The sequence below is a fragment of the Nansenia antarctica genome (assembly GCF_963989245.1).
Source record: "Nansenia antarctica genome assembly, chromosome: 12".
Taxonomy (NCBI): domain Eukaryota; kingdom Metazoa; phylum Chordata; class Actinopteri; order Argentiniformes; family Microstomatidae; genus Nansenia; species Nansenia antarctica.
Window position 1 is genome coordinate 28023219 of NC_137682.1, and position 14901 is coordinate 28038119.

Here is a 14901-nt window from a genome sequence, read left to right on the forward strand (position 1 = left end):
TGCACACGGCGTGCGATTTTGTCGCACCGCCGAATTCGATTCCATTGTTTTTAATGAGATAATTCACATGGCGTGCGATTGTCGCACGACAACATTCGATTCTCAATTCACACCACCGAAGTCAACAACACGGCCCATCTCATATGGGATTACAAGACACCTATATTACATAATAATAACAATCGAGCATGTAGGCATAATATGCCCAGTTGTATCTTGTAGAAATTGTGGAAGCAAGGCAAGCAATATTGGTAGAGCCTATAGATGATCAGCCTGCCTGGTCCGACTTCGGTGGTGTGAATTGAGAATCGAATGTTGTCGTGCGACAAAATCGCACGCTGTGTGCATTGGGCTTAACTGGTCAGTGTAAAGCCAGCTCTAGACAACCACATCCTAGCGAGGTGAAAGTGAATTTATAAATTTGTTTTTTCAGATTTTATCCCCTTTTTCACCCAATTTGGTAGCCAATTGAACCCAACCTAGCATCCAATTATCCCCTGCCTATTGCGTAGGATCCGCCGCACGACCCCGTGGCCGGCAGTCCCAGAGGAGGGCGCCAGGCAGACTAGCTAACTGGCTCCTCAAGCCCAGTACCGTTACTCCAGCACCAGACGGGGGCGGTGTTGCGCGACGGATCCTTGTCCGGAACTACTCCTATACCGCCCTCGGGAGCGGCCGCCCAATATGTCGCTCCCCGTGTGTGCCCTAGCCATATCCGGATCTGGCGAGCTGGGATACGATCCCAGTCCCCGGTGGGCAACTTGCACTAGTGGCCAGTGCTTAGACCGCTACACCACCGCGGGGCACACGTGAAAGTGAATTTAAACCAGGTGACTGAGTCTATGCTGCTGCTGGGCTGGTGAACTGAACTCTCTCCTCCTTACTTGTGCTTAGTTTCCCAATGTTTTTGTTTCCTGAGTTATCGCCTCTCTCAGGAGTGTTTACCCTTATTAAAGTCATTAACCCTAGTCGTCTATCTGTACAGTATAGTATAGTGGATAGTGTACATAGCCTTTATTTATTTATGTAAACCAGCTCCTTCCCTTCTTGTGTTTTTTTTTTTTTTTTTTCTTCCTAGCACCGGGGGAGCCACCCCTCCTAAATTTCGTTGTTTGGTACCTGTACTATAGCAATGACAATAAAGACCATTCATTCATTCATTCATTCATTCATAAATCCCAGATGAGACTTAGGAAACGCTTTTTGGGTTGATTATTCCTCCCCTTTAATAATACCAATTGGTATTGTATTTTATATCATTGGAAAGCCTGATTAGTCACCTTTACAACGAGGTACAACTTGTAAGGATAATGCATTCGTGGAATGAGCAACACTGCTAAACGTGTGGGTAGCGGCCCAAAAATATTTGCCAAAATCCCCTATATTCTTCTGTTGGTATTCACTCTCATTTTGAGTTGCTTGGTGGATTGGATGATTGCACTCTCCCACAGTAATAAGGAAAAAACAACACATATTGGCCATTTTTACACTTTATTAATTTTACATTGTCAGGGACCTCAGTAGTTTGTGGAAGATCCATACGTAGTCACAACAGCTTGGCACCTCCTCCTCATGCTGGTCACCAGCCTGGTCACACACTGCTGTGGGACGGCATCCCATTCCTCAACTAGGATTTGCCGCAAGTCAGTCAACATGGTTGCGTTGGTCACTCTGGCACGTACAGCACGCCCAAGCTGATCCCACAAGTGTTCATTTGGGTTGAGGTCTGGACTCACGGCAGGCCATTCCACCCTCTCCACTCCCAAATACTGGAGGTGCTCTGTGATGATCCTGGCTCTGTGGGGGCGAGCGTTGTCATCATGGAGGATGGAGTTAGGTCCCAGATTCTGGAGATATGGGATCGCCACTGGCCCCAGAATACCATTCCTGTCAATTAGGTGCCATTCAGGTGCCAGTCACACACATTGGGGGGTAGTGGTGGTCTAGTGGATAGTGAGTTGGACTTGTGATCGGAAGGTTGTGAGTTCAAATCCCGCCTGAAGCCACACCACTACTAGTGTGCCCTTGAGTAAGGCACTTAGCCCTCAGTTACTCCAGGGGGAATGTCCCTGTAATTCGTAATTGTAAGTCGCTTTGGATAAAAGCGTCTGCTAAATGGCAAAATTAAAATTAAATTAATTAATTAATTAATTAATTAATTAATTAACTAATTGACATACACCTGCCAGCACTTGAAGCTCAAAACGAGACTGAATACCAACAGAAGAATATTGCAGGGGATTTTGGCCCCAAAAATTGGGCCGCTACCCACACGTTTAGCTGTGTTACTCATTCCATGAATGTATGATCCTTACAAGTTGTACCTCATTGTAAAGGTGACCAATCAGGCTTTCCAACGATATAAAATACAATACCAATTGGTATTATTAAAGGGGAGGAATAATCAACAAAAAAAGCGTTTCCGAACTTTTTTTGAGGGGGTTATATGATATAATCAGATTATAGAGTAGGTTGTGTTTATATATGAACCTCTGATTATAGAGTAGGTTGTGTTTATATATGAACCTCTGATTATAGAGTAGGTTGTGTTTATATATGAAGTGGGAGCCTCTAGTAGGTTGTGTTTATATATGAAGTGGGAGCCTCTAGGCAACGAGGGTAAATTGAAAAGTGCTCACTTTGCCATTGAGGAATTTCCATGTTTTGTTCCTTAAAAGTTTAGGGTTGTACAGGGTTATAGAGTTTAGGGTTGTACAGGGTTATAAAGTTTAGGGTTGTACAGGGTTATAAAGTTTAGGGTTGTACAGGGTTATAGAGTTTAGGGTTGTACAGGGTTATAAAGTTTAGGGTTATACAGGGTTATAGAGTTTAGGGTTGTACAGGGTTATAGAGTTTAGGGTTGTACAGGGTTATAGAGTTTAGGGTTATACAGGGTTATAGAGTTTACGGTTATACAGGGTTATAGAGTTTAGGGTTGTACAGGGTTATACAGTTTAGGGTTGTACAGGGTTATACAGTTTAGGGTTATACAGGGTTATAGAGTTTAGGGTTGTACAGGGTTATAGAGTTTAGGGTTGTACAGGGTTATAAAGTTTAGGGTTGTACAGGGTTATAGAGTTTAGGGTTGTACAGGGTTATAGAGTTTAGGGTTGTACAGGGTTATAGAGTTTAGGGTTGTACAGGGTTATAGAGTTTAGGGTTGTACAGGGTTATAGAGTTTAGGGTTATACAGGGTTATAGAGTTTAGGGTTGTACAGGGTTATAAAGTTTAGGGTTGTACAGGGTTATAAAGTTTAGGGTTGTACAGGGTTATAAAGTTTAGGGTTGTACAGGGTTATAAAGTTTAGGGTTGTACAGGGTTATAAAGTTTAGGGTTGTACAGGGTTATAAAGTTTAGGGTTGTACAGGGTTATAAAGTTTAGGGTTATACAGGGTTATAAAGTTTAGGGTTGTACAGGGTTATAAAGTTTAGGGTTGTACAGGGTTATAAAGTTTAGGGTTGTACAGGGTTATAAAGTTTAGGGTTGTACAGGGTTATAAAGTTTAGGGTTATACAGGGTTATAAAGTTTAGGGTTGTACAGGGTTATAAAGTTTAGGGTTGTACAGGGTTATAAAGTTTAGGGTTGTACAGGGTTATAAAGTTTAGGGTTATACAGTTCTAAACAATCTACATCTGTGTTCTACTTAATCAGAGGCCAATTTAAAGGTCCATTTCTAAACAGAGACGAGTGACCTGACATTTAACAAGAACAAACATCAATAGACACAAAAATGCTCTGATAAGGACTCCCTGTTATCTAACGATCCAGAATGCCTTTGGGGGAAATGATGACAGAAAAATGTTTTTTCCCCTCAGCAACCTTTATGAGCAGGAACTGATAAGCCTTCAAATCTGAATTGGCTATGCACCACATACAGAAACAAACTAATTAGTGGGCTTGCTTCAGCAAATCCAACTTTTGTTCTTCAACACACTTAGTATTTAATAACATGCTATCTATGATCTTCCAACCGTATATTTATCGAACCTTTCAACTATCTTAGCATCATTCTTTCGCTAGTCACTACTGCTTCGATCACTGTACCCCAATAATGAAGTGTATTGATCTATCCATCCTCACCTCTCATCTATCCATCCTCACCTCTCATCTATCCATCCTCACCTCTCATCTATCTATACCTCACCTCTCATCTATCCATCCTCACCTCTCATCTATCCATCCTCACCTCATCTATCCATCCTCACCTCTCATCTATCCATCCTCACCTCTCATCTATCTATACCTCACCTCTCATCTATCCATCCTCACCTCTCATCTATCCATCCTCACCTCTCATCTATCTATACCTCACCTCTCATCTATCCATCCTCACCTCTCATCTATCCATCCTCACCTCTCATCTATCCATCCTCACCTCTCATCTATCCATCCTCACCTCTCATCTATCCATCCTCACCTCTCATCTATCCATCCTCACCTCTCATCTATCCATCCTCACCTCTCATCTATCTATACCTCACCTCTCATCTATCCATCCTCACCTCTCATCTATCCATCCTCACCTCTCATCTATCTATACCTCACCTCTCATCTATCCATCCTCACCTCTCATCTATCCATCCTCACCTCTCATCTATCCATCCTCACCTCATCTATCCATCCTCACCTCTCATCTATCCATCCTCACCTCTCATCTATCTATACCTCACCTCTCATCTATCCATCCTCACCTCTCATCTATCCATCCTCACCTCTCATCTATCCATCCTCACTTTCATCCATCCAACCAGCCAAACAACCAACCATCCGTCCCATCAAGCAACCCAACCATCTGTAACTTTATCCCCTACCATAATAAGACTCACACTTTCTTTCAACTCCCCAGTAAATGTATCTATCTATCGAAAAACATCTTTAAACCTTTTCCACTACCAAAATGAGACTTTGCAAGCCCACAACATTTCCTCTGGTATTTATTTATGGTGCAAACCCATGCAGGTGGGCAAAGCCCCGTTTTTGTTGTCATGGCGATGTGAGAGCCAATGTTCATCCATCAGTGGTAGGAAAAAGGGAAACATCCAGATGGAAACAGTGAAACCTGTTGATGGCTGTTGATTCATTTGGTAAAGATGTTACATTGTGAAATTATTTGTTTTTCATCTGCAGGCGTGGCAGCTGAGATTCAGCCATTTGATTGGCTACGGGGCCAAGTACTACTCCTATCTCATGTCCCGAGCTGCTGCCTCCATGGTGTGGAAACAGTGCTTTGTTCAAGATCCTTTTAACAGGTGAGAGAGTCATTCAGTTTGTCCTCTTAGAGCCCTACCTAGGACTAAGTCACAATATTATGGTTTGTCAGCACCCTGAATTTATCTTGTAGGGCATGACTACATAGGGAATCCCTATTTTATATTGTACAACCCATTAACCTATTGCCCTACATACAGTAACTTATACACTAAGGTAGTGGTATTCTTATGGTGATATACATTTTTAAGCAATACCATACCTCAATTTAACTAATAATGTCCCTGGGAGGAAAATGTTGTATGTGTTGAATTACACAGTGTTGGCTGCATGTAGTATGTCTATTGTTATTGCTGAAAGCAACATTTGACTAAAAGCTCTAAAAACGCGTTTGCATTTTCAAGACTGAGTCAGATGCTCTGTGGCAGGCAGGTTTCCCTGGGTAGTGTTCCGTCTGTTCTTCCTGACATTGAACATGACATCCACACCAGCCCGGCAGGTGTCTGAGACACCACCATCCACACTACCACCTACATCATCTAATCTAATCTAATCTAACCAGCCCTGGACAGCTTTTGGACTTCCCAATGATTTTCTTTAGCGACCCCCCCCCCCTCACACACACACACACACACACACAATTCCTGTCGTGCAGCAGTCTCTCCCATCTTTTCTCTCCTTTCCATCTGAAGTTGTTTTAGTTGTTTGATCTCTATTTCCTGTCAACGGCTCTGAGGGGAAGAGCTCAGACTGGCTCAGGGTCCAGGGCTCAGGGTCCAGGGTCCAGGGCTCAGGGTCCAGGGCTCAGGGCTCAGGGTCCAGGGCTCAGGGTCCAGGGCTCAGGGTCCAGGGCTCAGGGTCCAGGGCTCAGGGTCAGGGCTCAGGGTCCAGGGTCCACGGTCCAGGGTCCAGGGTCCAGGGCTCAGGGTCCAGGGCTCAGGGTCCAGGGTCCAGGGCTCAGGGTCCAGGGTCCAGGGCTCAGGGTCCAGGGTCCAGGGCTCAGGGTCCAGGGTCCAGGGCTCAGGGTCAGGGCTCAGGGTCCAGGGCTCAGGGCTCAGGGTCCAGGGCTCAGGGTCCAGGGTCCAGGGTGAGGAAGAGGAGCTGGTGGAGGAGAACGCAGGTGGTTGTAATCTTGTCTCCATCTCTCTTTTCTCTCTTCTCCTTCGGCAGGGACATGGGAGAGCGCTACCGCAGGGAGATGCTGGCCCATGGGGGTGGGAAGGAGCCCATGTTGATGTTGGAAGGTAAGCTACGGTCATGTGATCTCCCTTGTGACCACTGGTCATCACCCACTACTGTGAGACACGTCATAGTACCGTAATTGTCCTTTGAACCTTTTTAGACTGTCCCAAGCTCATGAGTATCCACCAGATTAGGAACGAGGGTGTCAGACACGTTCTGTAGCATTCTTTGTTAGATCACAGTCAAAGATAATTCTGCTCACTATTTTACATACAGAATTTAGATATATTTAATCAAGAAAATAATTTAGCAAACTAAAAGCGTTCATAAAGCTAGTGGATTATGAAGTGTGTGACAGTGTATTGGTTGAAGTATGGCTATGAATTCTATATTATAAACTATATTCCTAACTCAAGGAAAACAATTGTATTATTCCAAAAACATTATTATTACATAATGTTGAAATTGCTTTGGCATGCTAGATAGCCAGAAGGTTGCACTCATTCTAGACTCTGTAGTGTTTTTTCAGCAGGCCTCATTTGAACTATTTTATCATGTCCTTCGTGGAAGTTTTTCTCTTTATTTATAGATTTGTATAGCATTTTCTCATGAGTCACGCATGTCTAAAATATGTCAATAAAAAATATAGGAGGACAGTCACAGAGAATATACATAACCTACAGCCCTATACATTAACAGCAGTACAGGTGTTTTTTTTTGCAAGGTCTTAAAAGAGTCAGCATTGTCAGCATCTCTGACATAGTGAGGGAGAGCATTCCACAGATGAGGAGCAGCGTATAAGGAAGGGTTGTTACCCATAGTGCAGAGAATGATTCTGATTCTGATTATGTTGCAATAAAACGTGAGGAGATGAACCCACGCGTAAGTCAGAAGAGGAGAGAAATGGGCGGATTGGGGCGATGTTTCTGAGAGAAGGACAGCGGTCATGTTAGGGGTAGTGGTGGTCTAGTGGATAGTGAGTTGGACTTGTGATCGGAAGGTTGTGAGTTCAAATCCCGCCTGAAACCACACCACTACTAGTGTGCACTTAGCCCTCAGTTACTCCAGGGGGAATGTCCCTGTAATTCCTAATTGTAAATCGCTTTGGATTAAAAGCGTCTGCTAAATGGCAAAATTTAAATTATAAATTATGTTGTATTGATGTGGATCTCAACTGAGTCTTGTCAAGGAGGACTCCTAGGTTCAGGCTGTGTCCTGTCACATGGTCAGTGGTAAGGCAGAAGTTATTGACGTTGTTTATGTTTGATTTTGAACCAATGGCGACAAACTTTGTTTTATCAAACAGGTTTTTAAAAAGCTCCTGTGCACCAGGTTGTGGTAAATGGTAAATGGACTGCACTTATTTGTATATATATCCAAAACGCTTTACAACGGCCTCTCATTCACCCATTCAGACACCCATTCACACACCACTGGCGGCAAGCTACCATGCAAGGCGCCGGCCCCGCTCACTGGGACACTTCGACATGTGGCCAGCCGGGGCTCGGGGATCTGCCAACCTTGCGATCATTAGACGGCGGGTCTCTACCTCCTGCGCCACAGCCGCCCCTACTTTATAGGCAACTGTTGAGGGTGTTCAGTGCAGGTGAGGTGTTAGGCTTGGTGCGGATGTAGATTTGGGTGTCATCTAGAGTAGAGGTGGTAGCTAAGACTAGGGTTGGGTATCGTTTGGGTTTTATCCGGTACTGGTACCTAACCGATACTTTAAAAAACGGTACCGGTACCGAAACGGTACTTAATTCGGTACTTTAGATGTTTTTAAATGACATATATATATATATATATATATATATATATATATATATATATATATATATATATATATCAGTGGAGGCTGGTGACTTCCAGAATTGAGGAGGCCAATTTTTTTCCGCTTGCTCGCTTCACTCGCAATGGAATGTTCCCTGTTCTTCTTATCTGTCTTTGTGCTGGCCAAAGGCATACTATTTGGAGTGTAAGCTACAATCAGAAAGTTCTGATTGATGGAATTCATTGTGCAGAGCTTAGCCTATGTGCCTGCCTGAAGAAATGACATTGCTGTAAGTCTATGAGCCTGCCTGATAATTAAGTTGAGAAATGACATTTGGATGTAATATAAATGCCCAGTGAACATGTGTCAAAGGCAGGAATTTGATAATTATGTGGTTAAAAAACAATTTTTAGCCTACATTTTTCATTCTTCTTCTTCTACAGCTTCAACATGTAATCATCAATTTAATCACGTTTAGCATATAAAAAAGATACGTAACAGTTTCTTTATCAAATGTAGTTTTATTCAATATAATATAAATATTTATTTGTTTAAATGTTGTGAGGACAGTACTGGTTCCAGCTGGCTTCATCTGCTGAGAAACACAGACATGCAATGGAGTGTTATTACTACTGAGAACTAGTGGTGTAACACTGGTAGAGACATCTGATTAGTTCAACTCACCTCTGGTTTAGCTGAGGGGCGGCATGCTCTCTCCAGGACTCCACTCCACAGGTTTGTCCCAATATTAAAGTTATATCAGCAAGCCAACTTGCTGGATTTCAACTTGCAGGATTTCAACAATTAAAAAAAACTTAACTCAACTCAACTCAACTCAACTTGCTGGATTTCAACTTGCAGGATTTCAACAATTAAAAAAAACTTAACTCAACTCAACTCAACTCAACTTGCTGGATTTCAACTTGCAGGATTTCAACAATTTAAAAAAAAGTACAAAAGAAAATGAAATATAGCCTAGGTCTAGAAAAACAATTTAGGCCTACTTAAAAGTAAAGTCCATTCTCCTGTTCGTTTGTGCTGCAAAGATGTCTATGGTCTTTTCATACCACTGTGGATTCTCTCTCAGAGATTTTAGAATCCTTCTTTCAAGTGCAATGATAGCCAAGCTCATCAGTCGATCTTGTCCGATTGTGTTCCTTGCATACGTTTTCAGTCTTTTCAGACAAGAGAAACTCCTCTCCACCTCGGCAGACGTAGCCCCGATAGAGGCAACGAGACACATTAGTCTGTACAGTCCAGGCATTGCTTCGCTCAGTTCATTGGTTTTCATTGCGCAGAACAGCACTCATACACGCGTGTGGCGGAAAAAAGGTACTACACGGAGGAGAGGCCTCCTGTTCCCACCCATTTTCAGTGATGGGCCAATCACATATTGCCATGAAAAAAATTGCATTACATTGACTTCTATGAGAAACCACTTTCCAACAGGAGGCCTGGACTTTTCGACAGGAGGCCTGGCCTCCTTCAATAGAAACGGATAGGGATTCTGGCCTGTAGGTGCTTTACAATTGCAATATTGGGTTTTAGCCATGGAAAATATTTATGAACAAAACGGAAATAATATTAATAAATAATATTAATATAAAACAATGAAAAATATTTTTTTTGTTAAATAAATAAAAAATAAAAAATATAATTATTGCTTTTTTAAATCTCTCTCTCTTCTCTCAAATTATTGGGGAGGCCAGGCCTCCTCCACCTCTATGGAGGAGCCTCCACTGATATATATATATATAATAATATATATATATATTATATATATATATATATATATATAATAATAACACGGTCGACAACATTAAACAGCTTTTCACTTTTTTTATTGCTGAGGCACAATATATATTAGTTAAATATACACTCAAATTAAAATAAATGAAAATCAAACTCCTGCTGACTGAGGCACAATATGGATAATATTACAGTTAAATATACACTCAAATTAAAATAAATAAAAATAAAACTCCCACCTCAGCAATTATTTTGCAAAAAGATCAGCATATTTGCCTTCTCTGGCAAAATACGACACCTCTCTTGACTAATTGCATGACCTGCACATGAGACATGAACCAGGGACCTCCGGAGTCGGGAAGAGTTACTCTGAAACTCTTATGTCTTCGACCACTAGTTCGTTTTGTGGCGCTGTTCCGACTTTTAGTACTTCAGCAAGCGGAGAAGTAGTCTCCGAAGACTAGAAGAAGTCTGACATGAAATTTAACAGGCGATGTCACGTCACGACTCAGTCACGTGTGGTTGACTGTTGCATGACACCGGACACCAGGGGGAAAAAAAGTAGAAAAGTACCGAAATGAGTTACCGAAATCTCCTTTGCAATTCGGTACGGTAAATACCGAATGTAAAGTAACCGGTACCTACCGGTACCGATTTTCGGTACCCAACCCTAGCTAAGACCATGGCTATGGATAAGGCCATGACTATAATAATCCAAGTGGGAGCAGGTAGATACAGAACAGCAGGAGGCCCAAGGCAGAGCCTTGTGGAACACCCATGGAGACCAGTGGATAGGGCTGACTGAACACTGTTGATGGTGAAAAAACTGTTGTCAGGTGGTAATGGATGATATGATTCGAAGGCTCTCAGGTCATTTCAGCAGGTTGTATGATTGACTGTGGCGAAGGCTTTGACCAGACGTGATGGAGTGCGTGCTAGAAATGACTTTGATGACAGTAGGTTTGTTTTTTGGGGGGAGTCAGACATTATGGCATGGACAACTAATCCAGACTTGTTGTATTGCCGCTCCAGATGCCAGCCAGCCATCTTTACAGAGCGCAGTGCTTAGGTGCACAGGTGCGCGGTGTTCTTGAATGAGACTACCCTGGTCTTCCGAGGGGCCAGCTCATACAGTTGCGAAAGCCATTGTATAGTGAGACTGCATCCTCAAGTGAGCTGGGTAGAGGGGATGGGAGGGATTGTAAGGGCCATAGAAATCAGGCTACGGAAACCCATGGTGCAGGGTGTGAGTCAGCTTAAAGTCCATGGTGATTATTTTGTGGTCAGGGGGGACCCAAGTCAGCACCAGTCAGATTGTTGACAGAGAGGCCATTTGAACACACCAGGTCAAATGTATGACCACGGTTATTGGTGGCAAAGTCAATAAGTTGGTTAAAGAGCACATAACTCTTAAGTCAGATTACAGTAGTGTCAGAGTGTCTCCAAGTTACAATGTGACAGGGCAGGGTGAGGTGACAAGGTCTGGAGATGTGAGGAATATGAGTTAGGTTAGGTTAGTTAGGTCTGGAGATGTGAGGAATATGAGTTAGGTTAGGTTAGTTAGGTCTGGAGATGTGAGGAATATGAGTTAGGTTAGGTGACCAGGTCTGGAGATGTGAGGAATATGAGTTAGGTTAGGTGACCAGGTCTGGAGATGTGAGGAATATGAGTTAGGTTAGGTTAGTTAGGTTTGGGCGGATGATAGATGGAGAGAATCAACACTGGCTGGTGGGGGAAAAAAGGTTTCACAGCCAGACACTCAAATGATGTTAGGATGTCATTGAAAATGTGGTTGCGTTTCATATGATGTCTGTGAACATTAGCAAGCCCTCCACTGCAGCTTGAGGGACAGGGTTGGTCAAAGTAAACATATCCAGAGGGGCTAGCTTGGTTGAGCAGATCGTTGGGCTTTGCCATGTCTCAGTTAGGCGCAAGGCAAGTTTATTTGTATAGCACATTTCATACAACAGGGGCAATTCAAAGTGCTTTACATACATTATTTAAAAATACAGCAAGAGGAGCATAGTAAGAAAATAACAATTACAATGAATACAAGCAACTATAAGAAGTAAATAGATAAAACATTTAATAAGACAATAGTTAATGGGAAAAAGACAGTGATAGAAGTGTTTGTGTTTAATCATAACTGCTGCAAAACATGATGGTTTTATCTTAGATTTAAATATGTTGAGGGTTTGGGCCTGTTTGATTTCTTCAGGGAGTTTGTTCCAGGGGCATGCAGCAGCGCCTTGCTGTGACTTCTTGTTATAACTACAAAGAAAGAGCCAGCAGTAGTCCACTAAAGTCTGTTCAGAACTCCTTCACTCAGGTATTCACACCTGCTGCTGTTGTGGATAGTCTGGTCTGTGGTAGGGGCCTCATAATGGGGGATGTTTAGCTCTCTAGCATGCTTCACTGGGTTTCTTCTGTTTAGTTTACAGGGGCTGTGTCATTTCATAGACATAGCCCCTCGTCTTGTGGTAAGTCCTGGGTAGCAATTAGCCATACAAGCACCCCAGACACTGTCTGTGCTAGTTGCCCCCCCTAGCCAAGGTCACCTGCCTGATTCTAACTCTTATGTCAGGTTCCTGTCATTTCATTAGCAGCTCCTGTTTGGAGCCTTATGAGTTGCTTTTGCTCAAAGCCGCTACCTTCCTCCAGCCTTCACTGTGGCACGCTGGGACATGAAAACAGAAGGCAGTGCAATGTGGGCCCAAAGGGGAGCGGAATATCAGGTGACGACGGGTTACTGAAAATCTCTCCCGCAGGGTCACTCCATTTGATTGTCCTGACAGTTTGTGCCAGCCTATGAAATTACAACCGCCATCGCTCTCTGTTATTAGATCTGCTGCTCAGTTGACTGTTGTTTATGAAACTGCTGGGATTCTCTGTTCTGATCCCCCAGAACATTCATCTATGTTGCCTCTCTAGCAGTGGTTCTGTTTTAATAGACATTTTGTTTCATTCCCCCCCCCCCCCCTATCATATCATATTGTTGTTGGAGACTTGCTTTAACATTGGGTTCTTATGGGAGAGCACCGTTGTCTCACGTCTAAGACTCCACGACTCACGTCTGATTGGTCGAGGCTCCGAGTGTCACGAAGGAATGACGTCATCTGTCGTAAGACAATGGGGAGAGCACATCCATTGTTTTTGCCATTTTGATGACTGTCCTCATGATTAACCATATCATCATTAGCACATAAGTCACGGTCATAAAGATGTAGATTATAAGTGTCTAAAACACTCAACTGAACCGGTTTTAAATGGCAGTTCTTAGCAACCAATGTTTTGAGTAATAAAAGTGTCAATCGTAATTGGATAAAACCCAGCTCCATCGGAATTACCTTTCGGAAAAAAACAACAACACTTCAAATGAACCCGATTCCTTCTAAGACACCTACCCGGTTGAACAGGTCGAATGTTCTCCTGCTGTCCCCTCTGGTTTGTGCCAGGAGAGCAGTAGGGGAACTAGAGCAGGCCTACAGGCAGCCGGGGCTCTAAAGCAGCCCCAGGATTAAATGGCAGCAGAGAGTGAAAGGTGATGGACTGACTGAAGCCCTCTGTTCCCGGGCCCAGGCCGCCAGCCCTGCCACAGAGAGGGCTTTCATGGGCCCCGCCGGTTCCCATAGCCCCACTGCCCACCACGGATCAGGAGGTGCACAGGGGACAATAGACTACCTGGAGCAGGTCCCAGGACCCAGATAGCTCTTTGTCATAAGTCCGCCTGGCCCAGTCGGCTCAATCAGGGTTAGGTATAACGACCCTGTTCTGAACTTAATAAACCTCATGAGTCTGACTGGCTCTGTTACTTCTTTGTCTTCTTGAGGTTTTATCAGACATCTCTGAAGTAGGAATCCTCTTTAATGTGGAAGTCCCAAATTCTTTTTGCGTTGAATATGGTGCCATTTCCTGTATATTGTGATATAGAGTTGTACGTTTGTTGTGGCTTGTAAACCCCACCAGTATGCTGTGGTGGAATGCAAAGGTATGTCTACCAAGTTGTAAGTTCAGTGAAGGCTCTCTAGATTTATTTGCCACCTCAAACAAGAAGCATTCCTCCCAACTGCTTCTTCCAGTGGCTTTTTTTTTTTGTCTTTCTAAAATGCTTTTTCAAAAAAGGCGGGCTTCCTTAACTTCAAAGCCATAATTATAGAGGCAGTGAGAAGATAGTTTGCCTTCAGGTTAGAAAGAGGTAATTGCTTACACACCTTGACATGTTTCAAATGGTTATGAGCAAAAAATTAAAGTGCTGGAGAAACTCGATCTGTTTTGAAGTGTGTGATTATGTGTATGAGTGTTACTCAACCCTGTAATGGTCAAAGTGTTCTCTTCAGTATATTGTATACTGTATATAGTATATTGTAAGCATTTGATGCATTCAGAATAATGATATACATGTAGATAGATAATACTTACCAACATAAGCTGCAGTGAGAACATGTGCGTCGCTAAAAAAAGCATAGTATTTTTGTTTTTAACCAATGTCTTCACAAACTCTTGAAATGATATGCAACACTGTTGCTGTCTGCTCCTAACCCCCTGCAGTCAGGACTGAGGAAACCTCAAGGTGTGGCCGCCCCAACAGATAAAACAGCAGCCCTGTGGAAGTGGGATTACTAGCTGATCTACAGATGTGCTGCTGGCTGCCACTGTGATGCAGCTCTGCTGAGCTCATATCCCCAGGGTCCTCATTACACTGATCTCAGAGCTGTTGGCCAGCCACATACACCATCATGTAACGGATACACGTCTCCCACCACCCTCTCTAAGTAAATAAATAGTCCTGTCCATACTACTGAATTGACTCATTTGCTTTAGAAATGGACGTTAGGCAAAATCATTGAAGGTTAGGTATACTCTACATGCCGATGTACACTACTCTTTTCCCCTTTTCTTTTTTACTTTACCTTTCTTTTTTACTTTATTCCATTTAGCCGTGCGTACAGCATGGATATCGGCACGGCTGGAACGCAAACTGACCAATA

At 43.1% G+C, this 14901-nt stretch overlaps 1 protein-coding gene across 2 annotated transcripts in view; it reads left to right on the plus strand.

The window, feature by feature from the left end:
• LOC308168318 (mitochondrial intermediate peptidase-like) overlaps positions 1–14901 on the plus strand; it is a 50201-nt gene that overhangs the window by 32101 nt on the left and 3199 nt on the right. The window contains exons 17-19 of one of the 2 annotated variants that reach the window (XM_080542867.1): positions 5131–5252; positions 6382–6455; positions 14462–14597. In XM_080542867.1, the coding sequence (XP_080398993.1) occupies positions 5131–5252; positions 6382–6455; positions 14462–14505 (240 nt within the window). In that variant the 3' untranslated portion in view covers positions 14506–14597. Of the gene's footprint in view, positions 1–5130; positions 5253–6381; positions 6456–14461; positions 14598–14901 lie in introns of those variants that run through there. The other variant, XM_080542866.1, reaches the window with a different exon arrangement.